The sequence below is a fragment of the Myxine glutinosa genome, chromosome 9 (assembly GCF_964187855.1).
Source record: "Myxine glutinosa chromosome 9, kmMyxGlut1.1, whole genome shotgun sequence".
Taxonomy (NCBI): Eukaryota; Metazoa; Chordata; class Myxini; order Myxiniformes; family Myxinidae; genus Myxine; species Myxine glutinosa.
In genome coordinates, this window is record NC_136269.1 from 12,650,733 (window position 1) to 12,673,037 (window position 22,305).

A 22,305-nucleotide genomic window follows, 5' to 3' on the forward strand; every position below is an offset into this window, starting at 1 on the left:
AGATAGTGAGACCCAAAAGCTTGAGTGACAGAACTTCTTGGAGAGGATTATTCAGAAAGTAGATGGGAGGGTTGTCCAGTCGGTCTTTTCGGAGAGACATCGTAAGAGTGTGAGATTTGTCAGGATTGAAAGACATGTTCCACTTGTTTGCCCAGTCTGTGATTTTGTCCAGGTCTGCAGAGAGTGAGGAGGCTGCAGACTGCGATCTGAGGAATGAGGAATTGAGCGGCAGAGAGTGGAGTCATCAGCAAAGAGATAGAGAGGATTTTCAAGAGAGTCAGAGAGATCATTGATGAAGACCAGAAAAAGCACAGGGCCCAGAACACTGCCTTGGGGAACTCCAGCCTGAACAGGAAGAGGAGATGAGAGAAACCCATTCAGGGCCACACGTTGACTACGACGAGAGAGGAAGTCCGCCAGTCATGTGTGGAGATTTCCATGGATACCAAAGGAGGAGAGTTTGGTGAGCAGAGCGGGGTGCCAGACCGTATCGAAGGCACGTGATATGTCGAGGGAGACAGCTCTAATTTCCTGTTTGGCATTGAGAATCTCCATCCATTGTTGAGACAGCAGAAGCAGCATGTCCAGAGTAGAGTGATCTGGTCTGAAACCAAATTGATGATCAGAGATCAAGCCATTGGAGAAGAGGAAAGATTTCATATCCGAAGCAATGATGGATTCCATGATTTTGCTGATAATTGGGAGAAGGCTGATTGGTCTGTAGTTGCTAGGATCTGTTTTTGCACCTTTTTGTGCAAAGCGGTGATGTTGGCTGATTTCCAAGCAGATGGCAGTTGACCTTGAGCAAAAGAGAGGGTGAAGAGAACAGAGAGAGGGAGTGAAAGCGCGGAAGAACAGGATTTTAGGACCCGTGGGCTGATGCCGTCAGGTCCAGTTGCAGAATCAGAGTCGAGGGATGACAGAAACTTTATATTGCATGATTGTATTTTACAGGATGATGCCAGAGATCTGATTGTTATTAAACCTACCTATGGGACAAAGTAGTGGACTTGATTGATTTTCACAACAGCTAGGATCTGTTTTTGCACCTTTTTTGTGCAAAGCGGTGATGTTGGCTGATTTCCAAGCAGATGGCAGATGACCTTGAGCAAAAGAGAGAGTGAAGAGAACAGAGAGAGGGAGTGAAAGAGCGGAAGAATGGGATTTTAGGACCGGTGGGCTGATGCCGTCAGGTCCAGTTGCAGAATCAGAGTCGAGGGTTGACAGAAACTTTTCCACCTTGTCAGGAGGAAAGGACACAGAGTCCAGGAGCAGCTGGGTACGACTGGGTACAGAGAGGGATGGGTTTGGGACACAAGATTTAGAGGCAAACATAGAGTTGAGGCATTCAGCTTTTTCACGTGCAGAGTCAGCCGTGTAGCCGTTTGAGGTGAGGGAGGGGATGGAGGGGGAACAAACACCAGAAACAGATTTGACCAGACACCACCAGGATTTGGAAGAGGGAGACAGATCAGAGAGTTCGGTCTTGAGAATGGAGAGATATTGTTTCCTGGCTCTCTTGAGGGTGGACACACACTTGTTTCGGGCTTTGTGAAAGGAAATGAGATTTCCTTCCATTGGATTTGATTTCCAGGAGACGAAAGCAAGTTGTTTCTGGGCAACAGCCTCAACACAAGATTCTGTGTACCATGGACGGGAGGAAGGATATGACAACTGAAGACGAGATTGGATAAATCTGTGCATGAGAGAGAGCAATTTACTTTGGAAGAATTCCCAGGATGAGTTGATGTCAGAGGCGGTAGAGATGGGAGACCAGTCCAGATGATTGATGGCTGCTTGAAGACCGTGCCAGTTGGCCTGAGTGAAATGCCAGACTCGTCGACGCTGAGGAGGCTCTCTGAGAATGGTCAGACGATGTCCACTTTAACAAGCACATGATCAGATGAGCCGATTGGAGCAGAAGAAGAGCAGCAGACATTTTCAGGGAAGATAGTCATAACCAAGTCCAGAAGAGCAGATGCTCCGTTGACTGAGATCCGGGTCGGGAAATTGACAGATTGTGTCAGTCCCAGTGAGTCGCAGAAGTCCTTTGCTGAAGAGCCATGGCTGGTGAGAGAGGTACCCACACCCAGCCAACTGGCATGGTGACAATTGAAATCACCACATATGAGGAAGAGAGAGTTGGGATGGGTAGATAGAAGTTGGTCCATATTATCAGACAGCGAGATGTAGATGGAGTCATCACTGTTTGGTGGACGGTACAACACACATATGAACAAAAGGTGGGAGCGAAGGGGAAGCCGTAGCCAAAGGTATTCCTGGGGGTGAGGTGGAGAGAGGGCAGTGCAGGGCGAGTGAGGAAGAGAGTTTTTTTTAAAGATAGCAACCCCACATCCAGGACGATGCTCAGGTCTATCATACCGGAGGAGGGAGTAACCTGGGAGAGATACCAAGAAATCAGAGACATCATGAAGGAGGAAAGGTTCTATTAAGCAGATCATGTCTGGTTTGTCAGAAGCAACCTGCATGGAGAGATCAGTCAAGTTTGAGCGAAGGCCCCGGATGTTTGAGGTCCATACCGTTAATGAAGAGTATGGGGGAGCATCGGATGCAGAACAGGGGGGGGGGGGGGGGGGGTTTGGGGGAAATAGGGTAAGATGTGGAAGAGGAGGAAGTGGTAGGGAGAGCTGATGAAGGTGTGTCAGAGATTTCAGAATAGCTTGGAGAAAGGGATGAATGGGGCAGACAAAAGGTTTGATGGTGATTGGGTGAGGCACAGTGAGGTGTTATTTGAGGAGGGGGAAGAGCGAGGCAGAAGGTTTGGGGAGATGAAGGTGAGTACATGTTTCCGAACCTCGTAAGAGTCATATTCCATGTGTGTGTTGGTTTGGCACGTTGGTTGGTTTGGTGGCTTAGTTGGTTTGGCGGATGTGTTGGTTTGGCGGAATAGTTGGTTTGGCGGATATGTTCGTTTGGCGGATGTGTTTGTTTGGCGCATGCGTTAATTTGGCGGTGGTGTTGGTTTGGCAGATTTGTTGGTTTGGCGGATTAGTTGGTTTGGTGGATTGGTTGGTTTGGCGGATGTGTTTGTTTGGTGCATGTGTTAGTTTGACGCAAGTGTTAGTTTGGCGGATGTGTTGGTTTGGCGGATGTGTTGGTTTGGCGGATGCGTTGGTTTGGCGCATGTGTTTGTTTGGCGGATGTGTTAGTTTGGCTCATGTGTTTGTTTGGCGGATGTGTTTGTTTGGCGCATGTGTTTTTTTGGCGGATGTGTTAGTTTGGCGCTTGTGTTTGTTTGGCGGATGTGTTCGTTTGGCGCATGTGTTTGTTTGGCGGATGTGTAAGTTTGGCGGATGTGTTTGTTTGGTGGATGTGTTAGTTTGGCGCATGTGTTTGTTTGGCGGATGTGTTAGTTTGGCGCTTGTGTTTGTTTGGCGGATGTGTTTGTTTGGCGCATGTGTTTGTTTGGCGGATGTGTTCGTTTGGTGCATGTGTTTGTTTGGTGCATGTGTTTGTTTGGCGAATGTGTTGGTTTGGCGAATGTGTTGGTTTGGTGCACGTGTTCGTTTGGCAAATGTGTTGGTTTGGCGCATGTGTTAGTTTGGCGCATGTGTTCGTTTGGTGAATGTGTTGGTTTGACACATGTGTTAGTTTGGTGAATGTGTTGGTTTGTCGCATGTGTTTGTTTGGCGGATGTGTTAGTTTGGCTCATGTGTTTGTTTGGCAGATGTGTTTGTTTGGCGCATGTGTTTTTTTGGCGGATGTGTTAGTTTGGCGGATGTGTTTGGCGCATGTGTTAGTTTGGCGAATGTGTTGGTTTGGTGCATGTGTTCGTTTGCGGAATGTGTTGGTTTGGCGCATGTGTTAGTTTGGCGCATGTGTTCGTTTGGTGAATGTGTTTTTTTGACACATGTGTTAGTTTGGTGAATGTGTTGCTTTGTCGCATGTGTTAATTTGGCGAATGTGTTGGTTTGGCACATGTGTTGGTTTTGCACATGTGTTAGTTTGGCGGATATGTTAGTTTGGCGTATGTGTTTGTTTGGCAGATGTGTTAGTTTGGCGGATGTGTTTGTTTGGCGGATGTGTTAGTTTGGCGGATGTGTTAGTTTGGCGGATGTGTTAGTTTGGCGGATGTGTTAGTTTGGCGGATGCGTTTGTTTGGCGGATGTGTTAGTTTGGAAAATGTTTTTGTTTGGCGCATGTGTTTGTTTGACGGATGTGTTTGTTTGGCGCATGTTTTTTTTTTTTTTTTTTTTTTTTTGTGTACTGAATCGAGGCTCGTGAAAGAGCTAACATTTACTTCACAAACAAATCGACCAGACAAACAAAATACACAAAAAGAGGGAGCGGAAGACAAGATGGGGAGAAAAGGGGAAGCACACAAACACAACATCCGAGAGCAGGGAGATGTGTGGAAGGGAGAGGGCCCGGGGGGAGGAGGCATGGGAAGGGGGGGGGGGAGGGGGAAGTATAAAGCACAAGGACACCAAGGACTTCCATGACAGAAGTTGGTATTTAAAAAAGTGGAATTGGGGTGAAATTAGCGGGGGTAGAAAAGATCAAGGTTTTGGATGGGGGAAGATAAGAGATGGTGGTGAACAGCTGTTTTAAAGACTTGGAGGGTGGAGTGGGATTGAAGAGAGTGAGGGAGTTTGTTCCAGAGGCAGGAGAAAAGAGGAATGAAGGAGTGAAGGTGAGCAGAGAGTCTTGATTTTGGCAGTTTAACCAAAAGAGGGTTGCAGGCAGATCTTGTGCGACCTGTAGGAATATTTGCGGGACAGAGCCCAGAGAGAGCTGGGGGGGCAAGGCCAGAGAGGAGTCGGTAGAAGACGGAAAGACCACCAACCTGCCTGCGGTGAGTGAGTGAGAGGCCCTTGGAGTTAGCTTCATCGCGGGAGATTCCAATGATTCTGAATACTTTGGTTTCAACAGCGCGAAGGCAAGCTAGGTGTGAGGCAGGAGCACCAGCCCAGAGGGGAGAGCAGTATTCCATTGAGCTGCGGATGAAAGCCTTGTATGTGGTGAGGAGCTCAGGTGTGCCAAGGAAGGACTTCGCACGACGGAGGATGCCCAGTCGGCGACTGGCTTTGGAGGCCAGATTTGAAATGTGGTTTTTCCAGGAAAGATCATGGCAGATAGTGAGACCCAAAAGCTTGAGTGACAGAACTTCTTGGAGAGGATTATTCAGAAAGTGGATGGGAGGGTTGTCCAGTCGGTCTTTTCGGAGAGACATCGTAAGAGTGTGAGATTTGTCAGGATTGAAAGACATGTTCCACTTGTTTGCCCAGTCTGTGATTTTGTCAAGGTCTGCAGAGAGTGAGGAGGCTGCAGACTGCCGATCTGAGGGATGAAGAATGGAGCGACAGAGAGTAGAGTCGTCAGCAAAGAGATAGAGAGGATTTTCAAGAGAGTCAGAGAGATCATTGACGAAGACCAGAAAAAGCACAGGGCCCAGAACACTGCCTTGGGGAACTCCAGCCTGAACAGGAAGAGGAGATGAGAGAAACCCATTCAGGGCCACACGTTGACTATGACTAGAGAGGAAGTCCGCCAGCCATGCGTGGAGATTTCCATGGATACCAAAAGAGGAGAGTTTGGTGAGCAGAGCGGGGTGCCAGACTGTATCGAAGGCACGTGATATGTCAAGGGAGACTGCTCTAATTTCCTGTTTGGCATTGAGGACCTCCATCCGTTGTTGAGAAAGCAGAAGCAGCTTGTCCAGAGTGGAGTGTCCAGGTCTGAAACCAAATTGATGATCAGAGATCAAGCCATTGGAGAAGAGGAAAGATTTCATATCTGAAGCAATGATGGATTCCATGACTTTGCTGATAATTGGGAGAAGGCTGATTGGTCTGTAGTTGCCGGGATCTGTTTTTGCACCTTTTTGTGCAAAGCGGTGATGTTGGCAGATTTCCAAGCAGATGGAAGATGATGTTGAGGAAAAGAGAGGGTGAAGAGAACAGAGAGAGGGAGTGAAAGAGCGGAAGAACATGATTTTAGGACCCGTGGGCTGATGCCGTCAGGTCCAGTTGCAGATTCAGAGTCGAGGGTTGACAGAAACTTTTCCACCTTGTCAGGAGGAAAGGACACAGAGTACAGGAGCAGCTGGGTACGACGGGTACAGAGAGGGATGGGTTTGGGACACAAGATTTAGGGGCAAACACAGAGTTGAGGCATTCAGCTTTTTCACGTGTGGAGTCAGTCGTGTGGCCATTTAAGGTGAGGGAGGGGATAGAGGGGGAACAAACACCAGAAACAGATTTTACCAGACGCCACCAGGATTTGGAAGAGGGAGACAGATAAGAGAGTTCGGTCCTGAGGACGGAGAGATATTGTTTCCTGGCTCTCCTGAGGGTGGACACACACTTGTTTCGGGCTTTGTGAAAGGAAATGAGATTTCCTTCCGTTGGATTTGCTTTCCAGGAGACGAAAGCAAGTTGTTTCTGGGCAATAGCCTCACCACAAGATTCCGTGTACCATGGACGGGAGGAAGGGTATGACAACTGAAGACGAGAAGGGATAAATCTGTGCATGAGAGAGAGCAATTTACTTTGGAAGAATTCCCAGGATGAGTTGATGGCAGAGGCAGTAGAGATGGGAGACCAGTCCAGATGATTGATGGCTGCTTGAAGACCGTGCCAGTTGGCCTGAGTGAAATGCCAGACTCGTCGACGCTGAGGAGGCTCTCTGAAAATGGTCAGAGAGATGTCCACTTTAACAAGCACATGATCAGAAGAGCGGATTGGAGCAGAAGAAGAGCAGCAGACATTTTCAGGGAAGTTAGTCATAACCAAGTCCAGAAGAGAAGATTCTCCGTTGACTGAGATCCGGGTTGGGAAATTTACAGATTGTGTCAGTCCCAGTGAGTCACAGAAGTCCTTTGCTGAAGAGCCATGGCTGGTGAGAGAGGTACCCACACCCAGCCAACTGGCAGATGTGTTATGTGTTTGTTTGGCGGATGTGTTAGTTTGGCGCTTGTGTTTGTTTGGCGGATGTGTTAGTGTGGCGCATGTGTTTGTTTGGCGGATGTGTTAGTTTGGCGGATGTGTTTGTTTGGTGCATGTGTTTGTTTGGCGAATGTGTTGGTTTGGCACGTGTGTTAGTTTGGCGAATGTGTTGGTTTGGCGCACGTGTTCATTTGGCGAATGTGTTGGTTTGGCGCATGTTCGTTTGGCGCATGTGTTCGTTTGGTGAATGTGTTGGTTTGACACATGTGTTAGTTTGGTGAATGTGTTGGTTTGTCGCATGTGTTTGTTTGGCGGATGTGTTTGTTTGGCGGATGTGTTTGTTGAGTAGTTATTGGTTTGGCACATGCTTTGCTTTGGCGCATGTGTTGGTTTGGCGGATGTGTTGGTTTGGAGCATGCGTTGGTTTGGCAGATGCGTTGGTTTGGCGGATGTGTTTGTTTGGCGGATGTGTTTGTTTGGCGGATGTGTTGGTTTGGCGCATGCGTTGGTTAGGTGGATGCATTCGTTTGGCGCATGTGTTGGTTTGGCGGATGTGTTGGTTTGGCGCATGTGTTGGTTTGGTGGATGCATTCGTTTGGCGCGTGTGTTGGTTTGGCAGATGTGTTGGTTTGGCGCATGTGTTGGTTTGGCGGATGTGTTGGTTTGGCGCATGTGTTTGTTTGGTGGATGCATTCGTTTGGCGCTTGTGTTGGTTTGGTGGATGTGTTGGTTTTGCAGATGTGTTGGTTTGGTGGATGTGTTGGTTTTGCAGATGTGTTGGTTTGGAGGATGTGTTGGTTTGGCAGATGCCTTGGTTTCGCAGATGTGTTGGTTTGCCGGATGCGTTGGTTTGAAGCATGTGTTGGTTTGGAGGATGCAATTGTTTGGCACTTGTGTTGGTTTGGCGGATGTGTTGGTTTGGCGCATGCGTTGGTTTGGTGTATGCTTTCGTTTGGCGGATGTGTTGGTTTGGTGGATGTGTTGTTTTGGCGCATATGTTGGTTTGGCGGATGTGTTGGTTTGGTGGAGGTGTTGATTTGGTAGATGTGTTGCTTTGGTGGATTTGTTGGTTTTGCGGGTGTTTTGGTTTGGCGCATATGTTTGTTTGGCGGATGTGTTAGTTTGGCAGATGTGTTCGTTTGGTGCTGGTGGATGTGTTGGTTTGGCGGATGTGTTAGTTTGGCGGATTAGTTAGTTTGGCGGATGTGTTTGTTTGGCGCATGTGTTAGTTTGGTGCATGTGTTTGTTTGGCGGATGTGTTAGTTGGCACATGTGTAAGTTTGGCGCATGTGTTTGTTTGGCGGATGTGTTAGTTTGGTGCATGTCTTTGTTTGGCGGATGTGTTGGTTTGGCGGATGTGTTGGTTTGGCGCATGTGTTTGTTTGGCGGATGTGTTAGTTTGGTGCATGTCTTTGTTTGGCGGATGTGTTGGTTTGGCGGATGTGTTGGTTTGGCGCATGTGTTGGCTTGGCGGATGTGTTGGTTTGGCGGATGTGTTGGTTTGGCGCATGTGTTGGCTTGGCGGATTAGTTGGTTTGGCCAATTGGTTGGTTTGGTACATGATGGTTTGGTTGGTACATGATGGTTTGGCACATCTGTTGGTTTGGTGGATGTGTTGGTTTGGCGGATGTGTTGGTTTGGCGCATGTGTTGGTTTGGTGGATGTGTTGGTTTGACGGATGTGTTGGTTTGGTGGATGTGTTGGTTTGGCAGATGCCTTGCTTTTGCAGATGTGTTGGTTTGGTGGATGTGTTGCTTTAGGAGATGTGTTGGTTTGGCGGATGTGTTGGTTTAGCAGATGTGTTGGTTTGGCGGATGCGTTGGTTTGGCGCATGCGTTGGTTTGGTGGATGTATTCGTTTGGCGCTTGTGTTGGTTTGGTGCATGTGTTGGTTTGGCAGATGTGTTGGTTTGGCGCATGCGTTGGTTTGGTGGATGCATTCGTTTGGCGTTTGTGTTTGTTTGGTGGATGCATTCGTTTGGCGCTTGTGTTAGATCGGCGCATGTGTTGGTTTGGCAGATGTGTTGGTTTGGCGCATGTGTTGGTTTGGTGGATGTGTTGGTTTGGTGGATGTGTTGGTTTGGTGGATGCGTCCGTTTGGCAGATGAGTTGGTTTGGCGGAGGTGTTGGTTTGGTGCATGTGATAGTTTAGAGTATGTCTTGGTTTGGCGCATGTGTTGCTTTGGCGCATGTGTTGGTTTGGCGGATGCGTTGTTTGGCAGATGAGTTGGTTTGGCGGAGGTGTTGGTTTGTCGCACGTGTTGGTTTGACGGATGTGTTGGTTTGGCAGATGCCTTGGTTTAGCAGATGTGTTGATTTGGCAGATGCGTTGATTTGGTGCATGTGTTAGTTTAGAGTATGTCTTGGTTTGGCGCATGTGTTGCTTTGGCGCATGTGTTGGTTTGGCAGATGTGTTGGTTTGGCGGATGTGTTGGTTTGGCGGATGTGTTGGTTTGGCGGATGTGTTCGTTTGGCACATGTGTTGGTTTGGTGGATGTCTTGGTTTGATGAATGTGTTGGTTTGGTGGATGTGTTAGTTTGGGTGATGTGTTTGGTTTGGCGGATGTGTTGGCTTGGCAGATGTGTTGGTTTGGTGGATGTGTTGGTTTGGTGGATGTGTTGGTTTGGTGTACATGATGGTTTGGCGGATGTGTTGGTTTGGCGCATGTGTTGGTTTGGTGGATGTGTTGGTTTGGCGGATGTGTTTGTTTGGTGGATGTGTTGGTTTGGCGGATGTGTTGCTTTCGCAGATGTGTTGGTTTGTCGAATGTGTTGGTTTGGCAGATGTGTTGGTTTGGCGCATGCGTTGGTTTGGAGCACGTGTTGGTTTGGCGGGTGTTTTGGTTTGGCGGATGTGTTGGTTTGGCGCATGTGTTGGTTTGGCGCCTGCGTTGATTTGGCGTTTGAAACTGATCCAAAACTTGGAATACATCTTTCAACTCTGAAAAATTTCACACTCTCACTTTGTCTTTCTGAACGGACTATTTGGCAAACCCTCCTACCTACTTCCTTGACAATCCTCTTGCTTCGTTCAGTCACTTAAACCTTTGGACCTCAACATCAGCACAATCTCTCTTGGGCAAACCACGGATCAGTTTGCCTCGAATCCGCCGACTGGTCGCTCTGTCATGCCAAGTTTCCTTGGCAAATCCAAACTTAAACAAAGTACTTTTAACAAAGTAAAGTTTTAACAAAGTAAAGTCTTCATCCTCTCTCACCTCCTTTTAGGTCTTGCACCCTTGGCATTTCCTTGCTCTATCTCCCCCCCTACCCACCCATCAAGGTTTCTCTAGTTTGCACGTGGTCTCATTCTTTCCATGAGGCCTGTCCTTCAATATGGTTGTTCACCACCACTTCAGGTCATCCAACATCATACTCCTGATTTTTGTTTCTATCCTTATTAATTAGTTGCAACTGTCTCTTTGGATCACTGTTCTGTTAAGTCGACACATAATACAGGCCATAACTAGTGCAATGAGCTTGGGGTCTGGTTACATGCCTACCTCCTTCTAGCGCATGGTCGACTGATTGCATTCTGTGGGTCGTCACACTCCTTAGCACGCAACAGTATTTATAATTTGGAATGAAAATTGTCGCAAAAGCCGGGTCTGTTGGAGTTCAGAGCTCTCTAATGAGGCTGCTTCCTTCTGCAGATTTCTCTGCCTCCTGATGCTCTCCGGTACCCTGGTAGAGGTCAGGATACCATATCCTTTAAGAGGATTTTCAAATGTCTCGGTGCCAGCAAGTCTGGTTATAAAAAAAATTCTGCTCTGCCCCCATTCTACACCCATGTACCCATTGTCTATTGGATCCAGTGTCCTCACCTGAGAAAGAAAAGTTCTGTTCATAATTCATAAAATTTTCATAAATTCATAAAATTCATAATTTATTCGTAATTTCTTAAAATTTATAAATAAAATTCATAAAATTCATAATTCATAAAATATATCATAAAATTAATAAAGGGAAAGCTCTGTCTGTTCTTGACATTGCTTCGGATATAGGCCCAGATGGCATCATGGCCTTGTTCTTTAACTTCTAGGCCTCACCATCAGCCATTACCTTTTCTGGGTTGATCGCACAGCAAAGCTGTCCTCTGAAGCTAACCAAAGACTCGGCATTCTCCGTCGATCCAGGTCTTTCCATGGGAAATCAGAGCTACATGGCCTTTGCTCATGGCTCAATGGAGTTCTGCTGTCCACTATGGGCTGGCACCCCAGCATCCCATCTGTCCCTCCTGGATTCTATGGAATCTTAGGCTCTCAAAATTATTCAAATATGGCATGATGAGGGCGAACCTCAAAGTCAGTTGTTTTCACACTGTAGGCAGGTCGGTGGTCTTTGCTTTCTACCATCTCCCTCTACTTTCTCAGTCGTCCGAACCTCGCTATGTACTCCAGGATGCATATGCTCTTCCAGTAATTCCCTCCTAATTAAATTTCCAAAATGAGCCTTGCTCCTGTAAAGAAAAAAACACAAGGAAAAATGTTAATCAGCCCAACAAGGCAGTTTGCCCACATTGCCTCCTCCATCACCGGATACATCAATACGCTTGCGGAGCAATATTATGAAACCGTCAGCTTTAAGGGCATTTTCAGCAGATCATATATTCATAAAGGATTGGCTGGGAAAAAAGAGACAACCAAAGATACAATATTCAAACAGACAAGAAGACACGGATCGAGGCAAAATATTTCCACACAAACACAGCAAAATAAAGCTGACATCATGTAAATGAATAAACCAAAACTTCAGCTTAAGGCAAACACAACATACCTCATCATGTAACACCCAGTAACCCAAAACAATATCTTTAATACAACTTGATGCAGCTCTCTCTATCATCTGTGTAATACGCTTGCGAAGTTGGTAAATTACCTATTCATTGATAAAAAGTAATTTTCCTAAATTATATTATTTTCCATAAATGTTTTGAAATGTAAATTCTCAAACTCTACAGGAATTTAACTACAGTATAAGTAGTTGTTGGGCTAGCGGCTAGGGTGCCGGCTTAGGATCCTAGGATCCTGGGTTCGAATCCCGGTCGATTGCTGAATTAACGCCAGGGGGGTTGACTCAGCCTGTCATCCTTCCGAGGTCGGCTAATTGAGTACCAGTTCACTGGTAATTCCCTGTTTGTCGTTAAAGGTGGCAAAAAGGGTTGGCGTCAGGAAGGGCACCCGGCCGTAAAACATTGCTTCAAAAAGGGGACAAAAAACAACAACAACCATGGTTCCTGAAAAAGGCCAACCCCTGCTTTGCGGGGAAAAATGGCCTCTAAAGGTGGTTATTTTTTATATATATATATTGTTACGCAACTGTGATTAACACCACAGTTACGGATGGCCGATTTGCGAGACTTTAACTCCCGAGGCGAAACTCAATGGCGGATTCAAGTTCAACACAAACGCGCGGAATGGCGGGACACAGCGAAGGCTCCGCAACCTTATCTATTAAAATCAAACACCCAGGAAAACTGCGTTCAGATATATATATAGAAAATAATATAAGGATTTATTATCGAATAGTAATACAGTGAAAAAGCCGCGCCGGTAAATCTAATAACTCTAAATCGGGACGTCCCCACACGACTGACAGCAAACACGATACGAGGGAGATTATGAATACAAAAATAACACGTCACGTCGTTCAAATGTACGCGGATGCGGCTTATCTGTCTTTCGTCGTCTTGGTGGCGGCCGTCCAACACCGCTCCTTTTGGCCCGATCGCACACCACCAGGTCCTTCGCTCCAAGCTCTACGAGGCCCCGCTCCAAGCACCACGCGTCCGACGCGTGGCCAGCAGCTTCACACGAGGACGATCTCCACAAGGCCCGTGCACCAAAGGTTCAACGGAGGGCTCGACTTGCAACGAACTGCTGCGAACTGCCGCGTGCTCTGTGGGCTTGGTGTGCTCGGTGTGTGAACGAACTCTCCACCAACTGCCTTTGGGGAGCTTTTCCACCAACTGCCTTCGGGGAGCTTTTCCACCAACTGTGTCTCTGCGTCGACTGTGTGCTCCAACCAACTCCTACGAACTCTCTGGTGTCTGCCTGCGTCTGCCTGCGTCTCCCCTGAACTCAACTCCTACGAACTCTCTGGTGTCTGCCTGCGTCTGCCGTCGTCTCTATTGGTGGCCGATGACGTCACATTGGCGCACTCCTCAGCCAATCATAGCCTCCCAACTCGCCCAGGTCACGCCCTCTGCGGCATGCGACTCCTGACATCTCCGTCCGTGACCCCCCCGCGGTCGTTGTGTAACACGTGCCGGCGAGGTTGGTAGGCCTTTGAGGTGCGAACGGCGGCGGCCAACCGCGGCGGTGTTTTTGGCCTGGTTTCCTGTCTATTTATTACGAAGTCAATGTCAGGGAAAGGGAATTATTTAATGTTGCGCTAAGGACCTAACTAATGTTTATGTGGTTTGCAGTGCCATAATGGACAAAGGTTTGACTACCAGGTGAGACTCACAGGGGCGTTACCTTTAATCCCTCACTATTTAACACTCGGACCTCCAGGTAGGTCCACAACCATACATCTTACCCCGACAAACGCCTAAACATCAATAACTTATTACATGTAGAGTCCCTGTCACGACAGCCGAATACCTACCTATTCAGATCTACCTAGCTCTAGATATTGCTCTACCAAATTCATAACACAGCCCCCCCCCCCCCCCTGGAACCGTAGCTCCTGCAAGGTTCACCGCAGGCGCTACCATTCCAGCCTTAACACTTACTGTCACACACTTAATTAACCTATGAAATAAATCAGGAAGGGCTGTGGGAAGTGAGTCGGACTACCTACCTACACTTCCTTAACATGCTGAACCCCTTAACCATCATGCAAGTATGTACATTTTCTTCGTTGTTCCTGTGGAGGGAGGAAACAACAACACACAACACTAACTTAACCACAAAACTTAACCATCTTTCCAAACTCAAAACTCTAACCTTTGTACATACCCCGGTCTACAGACCGCGTCCCCCGGTGGATGCCACAAGACACAACCTTACCTGCGGGGCCATCCCCAATGCATCCCCCTAAATTTCCACGGGCCCTGTCCAGATGTTACAGGTGAGTGACACGGCTCGGTGGATTTCGCCCACATTCATGCAACACAGACCCCTTAACCACTCATTCTCATTCCATAGGTCATCAAGGCATTTCAAAAATCAACAAAGCACTTATTTCAATACACCCCCTGCAGGACCATGGCATTGATGTCATTCACGTGGGTGTGCATTCCTCAACTAGGCAGCGGGGAGGTACCGCACAAAAAGATGGTGGGGGCGCATCAGGCTGTGGTGCCCGCAGTCCCAAAAACAAGTCAACCGACTTACAAGTTCATTGCCCCCCCCCCCCTTTACCTCTTGGCCCCGTGACAGCCCAACAGCCCCTTTCCGCCGTTACCTCGCCGGTGAGGGTCTCCACACACCCCAGGCTCCTTTGCCTCCTGCTTTCGCGCAGCAACACGGGTCACCGGGGGACTTCCTCCCCCCCGCGGCGCCCAACCAGACCCTCCACCGACGAGCTCCAATTTCCAGTTACCACCGGCTGCCAGGGGTAATTGCCGCAGAGGGGGGCCCGCAGGCATCGCTCCTCAGAGCTTGCTCTGTACCTGTGGACACACACACCTTCCCCACCCACAAGACCCCAAAACACACTTCCTCCCCCGCTGCCATTCAATTCTCCACACAACTCAGCACAATTCAGTACAATTCATAGATGGTGTAAAAGGTGTTACAAAGCTTGCCATGGCCTGCCAATGTGAAATCCCCCAGTTCACATTTAAACCATCACACATTTCCAAGAGCACATTTCCAAAAGCACAAGTATCGCCCCTCATTATCTCCAATAATCATCACTCACTCTCCAGGTTCCACTCTCACGACCACATCAAAACACCTAACCACAATACAAAAACATACGCCACCCACAAGACACTGTGTGGCTCCCATTCCATCCCCTCACCGGCCATGTCATCACTCTCACCCGCCTCCCAACTCCAATTTACATGTCCCCAATTTCCAAAGCAAATCCTGAAGCCTGGGACAGTACTCCTCAAAACACTCACCTCAAGTGCAGGTAGTTGCAGGTTGGTCAGGTCCAAGAGTGTCATCCACCCATACAATTCCCAAAATTTCACATTGGGCCTACCAAATACTTCCAAATTTCTCTTTTGTCCCCACTACACTGGCAGGTATGTGGATCCGCATCCAACGGTGATCATCACTACACAACTACCTGTGGCCACGACAGCTCTGCACCTCTACCGTGCAAGGGTCACCGGGACAAGGTGAGCAGTCAAAACGCCAACATGGCCCATGAGTGTCCATAAGGGTGCGACCCACCATCCATCCTTCGGCCCCCCTGCGAGGAACACAGCTGCAGCAGCCCCAGCTGGCCAATGTGGTGAGCACTTGCTGCCAAAACACACACTACCGCACACACAACCTCGGCCCTGGGGGGCACGGTCGCAGTGCGTGGCATCCCTACAGCCACGTCCCCTGCACCTCCCCATCATCCCCCAGTCCGACTACAGAACTGCAGCCCCCCCAGTGCTCACCCACACTTGACCACACCAAGGTCCAGTCAACAGCCATGCTCCACCAGGAGACCCACCCAGAAGACATGGTCCACACACCTCGGACACGCACAGCACCACGTTGACCCTCAGGCTACACAACTACATCCCCATCATCCCGCGTCCCAAATATCAGCACAGTTGCCCCCGCAACCAGTTGAAAGCTGTGTCTTGCTACCCTATTAATTTTATCACAGCCTCCAACACTTTGGTCTACACACCTGGATCAATAATGGCGTCACTGTACAGTGTCCACCATGGCATTTCAAAATCCACCCTTAAATTTCCATCTAACCCACAGATTACCCATGCTAAACATTTATCACATTTCACTAACCTCACCAAAGAAGGATGCTTTGCCATACACATGCCAGCCGAGCATGGCCCATATGCTCGGCTCGTTACACATCTCCCGATTCACATCCCCATGGCTCTCTTCCCAACCCGAGAGTCCATAAATCATAACGGAGCATCTGTGGAAGGTCACTCACACCATCACGTTCCACAGATGCCCCAATGGTTGTCCGGCAGGCTATCTCCATCCCTGTCCATTCGGTTTGACCCGCGTCCATAGACCAACCACCATGCCAGGTCACCACATGCTGGTTGTCCCAGAGTCTCAGGGAGAGGGTGTCAGGTCGCATGCCCGGGTGATCACTACATCAGGCCCAAGCTGGCCATCTGCGGTGCCACCACCAAAGCGCGACCCACAACACCTCCCCCTAGTGGTCCTCAATATTTGCCATCCCAGGCTTGAGAAACCACCTCGGACCTCCCTGGAGGTCTTAACCCCCACCAGGGTCCGGTGACCCTGCCGGCCCGAGCCACCAGCTCGGACGGCGCCCCGATGGACAAGGGACGCCACACTCCACCAGACCCCCCGTGGGACCCAGCTCGTACCTCGACACCCAAGGCTGGACCCCACGTCCAAATCTCGCCATCACAGCCCCCCAGCTGGCTGGCATACCCAAATTTTGAAAGGGGCAACTTTGGCCCGAGGCCATCACCCATGACCTCGCCATGTCCAGATCCCGCAGCCCGGGGACCAATCCCCACCATGGCTGCTCCAAATCAATTTCCCATTGTAATTTTATTTTACAAATTTTCATTCCCACTGCCAAACCGCAGCTGCAGGGAACAACCTCTACCACCGGTTGTTCTGCCCCTCCCTGCAGTTGATCCAAATTCCCTACAGGGACCAAATCTCCAGAAGCTCTATCTCCCGATCCTCCAAGATCCAAATCCAGCCCGGAGCCAACACACTCCCCCAACTGGTTGTCCAATTTTGGAGCCTCTGTTTCCAAATAGCAGTGTACAGTGAGCGTCCCCTCGGTCATTCCAACCACCTCCTCGGACCAACTCACCTCATCACCCAGGCTCCTTTGGGCCTGAACAAGCTCTACCTCCATGGGACTGTCACAGGTCTCCAGCCGCTGGATCAAATCATCCTCATCACAAATCATTCCTGGCCCCGCCAGGCTTTGATCAATATCCCCAATAAATACCTGGTCCGGCTCCATTGCACGGACCCCCAAAAACTCTACCCCCTCTTGCTCCGCACCACCGCCCTGGTGCTGCACAATTCCAAATTCATCCCCTGGTTGGGGTGTTGTGACATCCACACGGTCCCGATAAACAACCAGGCCAGAATGTGGGAAACATTCCCCATTACAACTCTCACATTCCAAATTTCCTTCCCCGCTCACCTGTGGACACTCCACGTTTACCTGCAGGCATTCCCCATCTACCTGTACACATTCCCCATCGAACTGTGGACATTCTCCGCTCACCTGTACACTTACCACAATTGCCATTTCCCTTTTTAATCCTTTAATTTGGTCACTCATGTCCTTCAGTCCTTCCCTCCATTCCTTCCCCTGCGACTCCATTTTATTTTCCAGCCCATCAATTTGTTCCTTCAATCGATCACTCATTCCCTTCATTCCTTCCCTACATTCCTTCCCCTGGGACTCCATTTTATTTTTCATTTCTCCCATATCATTACTCATTCCCTCCATTCCTTCCCTACATTCCTTCCCCTGGGACTCCATTTTATTTTTCATTTCTCCCATTAATTCCTTTAAAAATTTCATTAAAGCCTGGTCGTCTCTCGGGGCCGTCCCATTTGTTCCCGACTCCCCGGTAGGGGAGGGGGATAAGTTGGTGCTCGGGACGAGGGAGGTTCCAAGGCTCACCTCTGCATCAAATTCCCCTATTTCCGGCTCACTCCCAACGCTGACGGAGGCCTCGCTGCGTACTTCCATTTCGTCGACCTCCGACATCCGCTTTTCGGAAGGTCGTTCCCCGCGCGCGTATTTATTTTAATAATTCCTGAAACACAATTTAAATTTGACGAAGACGCGATATCGCGCTCCGTTTGCCCAATTGATTATCAAATTTCTCCGCCTCAACTATAACAATTTTGCGTTCGAACGTCGGGCGCAATGTACGCCCGACCGTGTCGATGTCGCCCCGCGGACAAAAAAATTTGTCCGACCGTGTCGATGTCTCGCCGCGGACAAAAAAAATTGTCCGACGGGTTCAAATCCTACACTCCTGACACCACTTGTTACGCAACTGTGATTAACACCACAGTTACGGATGGCCGATTTGCGAGACTTTAACTCCCGAGGCGAAATTCAATGGCGGATTCAAGTTCAACACAAACGCGCGGAATGGCGGGACACAGCGAAGGCTCCGCAACCTTATCTATTAAAATCAAACACCCAGGAAAACTGCGTTCAGATATATATATAGAAAATAATATAAGGATTTATTATCGAATAGTAATACAGTGAAAAAGCCGCGCCGGTAAATCTAATAACTCTAAATCGGGACGTCCCCACACGACTGACAGCAAACACGATACGAGGGAGATTATGAATACAAAAATAACACGTCACGTCGTTCAAATGTACGCGGATGCGGCTTATCTGTCTTTCGTCGTCTTGGTGGCGGCCGTCCAACACCGCTCCTTTTGGCCCGATCGCACACCACCAGGTCCTTCGCTCCAAGCTCTACGAGGCCCCGCTCCAAGCACCACGCGTCCGACGCGTGGCCAGCAGCTTCACACGAGGACGATCTCCACAAGGCCCGTGCACCAATGGTTCAACGGAGGGCTCGACTTGCAACGAACTGCTGCGAACTGCCGCGTGCTCTGTGGGCTTGGTGTGCTCGGTGTGTGAACGAACTCTCCACCAACTGCCTTCGGGGAGTTTTTCCACCAACTGCCTTCGGGGAGCTTTTCCACCAACTGTGTCTCTGCGTCGACTGTGTGCTCCAACCAACTCCTACGAACTCTCTGGTGTCTGCCTGCGTCTGCCTGCGTCTCCCCTGCCTGCGTCTCCCACGAACTCAACTCCTACGAACTCTCTGGTGTCTGCCTGCGTCTGCCGTCGTCTCTATTGGTGGCCGATGACGTCACATTGGCGCACTCCTCAGCCAATCATAGCCTCCCAACTCGCCCAGGTCACGCCCTCTGCGGCATGCGACTCCTGACATCTCCGTCCGTGACCCCCCCGCGGTCGTTGTGTAACACGTGCCGGCGAGGTTGGTAGGCCTTTGAGGTGCGAACGGCGGCGGCCAACCGCGGCGGTGTTTTTGGCCTGGTTTCCTGTCTATTTATTACGAAGTCAATGTCAGGGAAAGGGAATTATTTAATGTTGCGCTAAGGACCTAACTAATGTTTATGTGGTTTGCAGTGCCATAATGGACAAAGGTTTGACTACCAGGTGAGACTCACAGGGGCGTTACCTTTAATCCCTCACTATTTAACACTCGGACCTCCAGGTAGGTCCACAACCATACATCTTACCCCGACAAACGCCTAAACATCAATAACTTATTACATGTAGAGTCCCTGTCACGACAGCCGAATACCTACCTATTCAGATCTACCTAGCTCTAGATATTGCTCTACCAAATTCATAACAATATATAAGTAGGATTACTTGGAGTATATCAGGACATGATGGCCTAGAGGTACACACAATCGCCTCTCAGTTGTCGAGCCTGGGTTTGAATCCAAACCCATATCCAAACCAAACCCAAAATCCAAACCCAAACCCCAAAAAAAAAAAAAAAAAAAACATTTCCTTCTGTTCTTATTCGTTTATTCGTTCTTATTTGTTCGTTCGTTCTTCGACCACGTTGTTTGTGATCACGTGATCACGTTGTTAAAAAATGTCTCATCTGTCCCCTGATGACCTGTACTCTGTCATATTCTATAACACCTTTTTCTTCTTCTTCGATAAAAGGATGCTTTCGACTTGCTCAACAAATCTATTCATTCCAAAAAAAAAATCCATCTCTTATCTTTTGCATCTTTCATTCAGTCCCTAAACTCTCCAGCACTCCATCCTCCCTCCAGCATCCTCAAACGTATTTTTGACTCGAATGTCTCAAGAAACTCATTTTGCAATAAATATTCGTTTCCCATTAATCGTACACTTTTCAAAATCCCATCACCCCAAAATCCCATTTCCCATCACCCCTCCCCTCTAAATCTACCCCCTTGCCCCTCCCCTCCAAATCATCCCCATCACCCATCTCTTTCAAATCTTCCCCCTTGCCCCTCCCCTCCAAATCTTCCCAATCACCCATTCCTTTCAAATCTCCCCCCACACCCCTCCCCTCCGAGACTCTCCCTCGCTCCTCCCCTCCTAGACTCCCCTCTCACCCCTCCTCCTCAAAGCGTCCTCCCCGCTTCTTCCCCCTTCCAACTTTCACCTTCATCTCCCTCAACCTTCTGCCTCGCTCTTCCCCTCGTCAAATAACACCTCACTGCGCCCTTCCCAATCACCATCAAACCTTTTGTCCGCCCCATTCTTCCCTTTCTCCAAGCTATTCTGTAATCTCCGACACACCTTCAACAGCTCTCCCTACCTCTTCCTCCTCTTCCACATCTTACCCTACCGCTCCCCCCCCCCCCCCCCTGTTCTGTATCCGATGCTCCCCCTTCCTCTTCCTTAACAGTATGGACCTCAAACATCCGGGGCCTTCGCTCAAACTTGTCTGATCTCTCCATACAGGTTGCTTCTGACAAACCAGACGTGATCTGCTTAACAGAAACTTTCCTCCTTCATGATGTTGCTGATTCCTTGGTATCTCTCCCAGGTTACTCCCTCCTCCGGTATGATAGACCTGAGCCTCGTCCTGGAGGTGGGGTTGCTATCTTTATAAAAAAACTCTCTTCCTCACTCGCCCTGCACTGCCCTCCCTCCACCTCACCCCCAGGAATACCTTTGGCTACAGCTTCCCCTTCGCTCCCACCTTTTGTTCATATGTGTGTTGTACCGTCCACCAAACAGTGATGACTCCATCTACATCTCGCTGTCTGAGAATATGGACCAACTTCTATCTACCCATCCCAACTCTCTCTTCCTCATATGTGGTGATTTCAACTGTCACCATGCCAGTTGGCTGGGTGTGGGTACCTCTCTCACCAGCCATTGCTCTTCAGCAAAGGACTTCTGCGACTCACTGGGACTGACACAATCTGTCAATTTCCCGACCCGGATTTCAGTCAACGGAGCATCTTCTCTTCTGGACTTGGTTATGACTAACTTCCCTGAAAATGTCTGCTGCTCTTCTTCTGCTCCAATCGGCTCTTCTGATCATGTGCTTGTTAAAGTGGACATCTCTCTGACCATTCTCAGAGAGCCTCCTCAGCGTCGACGAGTCTGGCATTTCACTCAGGCCAACTGGCACGGTCTTCAAGCAGCCATCAATCATCTGGACTGGTCTCCCATCTCTACTGCCTCTGACATAAATTCTTCCTGGGAATTCTTCCAAAGCAAACTGCTCTCTCTCATGCACAGATTTATCCCATCTCTTCATCTGTTGTCATACCCTTCCTCCCGTCCATGGTACACGGAATCTTGTGTTGAGGCTATTGCCCAGAAACAACTTGCTTTCGTCTCCTGGAAAGCAAATCCAATGGAAGGAAATCTCATTTCCTTTCAGAAAGCCCGAAACAAGTGTGTGTCCACCCTCAGGAGAGCCAGGAAACAATATCTCTCCATTCTCAGGACCGAACTCTCTTATCTGTCTCCCTCTTCCAAATCCTGGTGGCGTCTGGTCAAATCAGTTTCTGGTGTTTGTTCCCCCTCAATCCCCTCCCTCACCTCAAATGGCCACACGGCTGACTCCACACGTGAAAAAGCCGAATGCCTCAACTCTGTGTTTGCCTCTAAATCTTGTGTGCCAAACCCATCCCTCTCTGTACCCACCGTACCCAGCTGCTCCTGGACTCTGTGTCCTTTCCTCCTGACAAGGTGGAAAAGTTTCTGTCAACCCTCGACTCGGATTCTGCAACTGGACCTGACGGCATCAGCCCACGGGTCCTAAAATCCTGTTCTTCCGCTCTTTCACTCCCTCTCTCTGTTCTCTTCATCCTCTCTTTTGCTCAAGGTCATCTTCCATCTGCTTGGAAATCAGCCAACATCACCGCTTTGCACAAAAAAGGTGCAAAAACAGATCCCAGCAACTACAGACCAATCAGCCTTCTCCCAATTATCAGCAAAGTCATGGAATCCATCATTGCTTCAGATATGAAATCTTTCCTCTTCTCCAATGGCTTGATCTCTGATCATCAATTTGGTTTCAGACCTGGACACTCTACTCTGGACATGCTGCTTCTGCTTTCTCAACAATGGATGGAGGTCCTCAATGCCAAACAGGAAATTAGAGCAGTCTCCCTTGACATATCACGTGCCTTCGATACGGTCTGGCACCGGCTCTGCTCACCAAACTCTCCTCTTTTGGTATCCATGGAAATCTCCACGCATGGCTGGCGGACTTCCTCTCTAGTCGT

General features: G+C 48.9%; 1 protein-coding gene across 1 annotated transcript; it reads right to left on the minus strand.

The window, feature by feature from the left end:
* Positions 1-10,525: 10,525 nt before the first annotated feature.
* LOC144893705 (uncharacterized) lies at positions 10,526-17,456 on the minus strand. Its single transcript, XM_078785069.1, has 3 exons — positions 17,282-17,456; positions 16,364-17,218; positions 10,526-10,591 (listed from the first exon to the last, which is right to left on the minus strand). The coding sequence occupies exons 1-3, from the start codon at positions 17,432-17,434 to the stop codon at positions 10,526-10,528; spliced, it is 1,074 nt and encodes a 357-aa protein (XP_078641195.1). The 5' UTR covers positions 17,435-17,456.
* Positions 17,457-22,305: the final 4,849 nt, after the last annotated feature.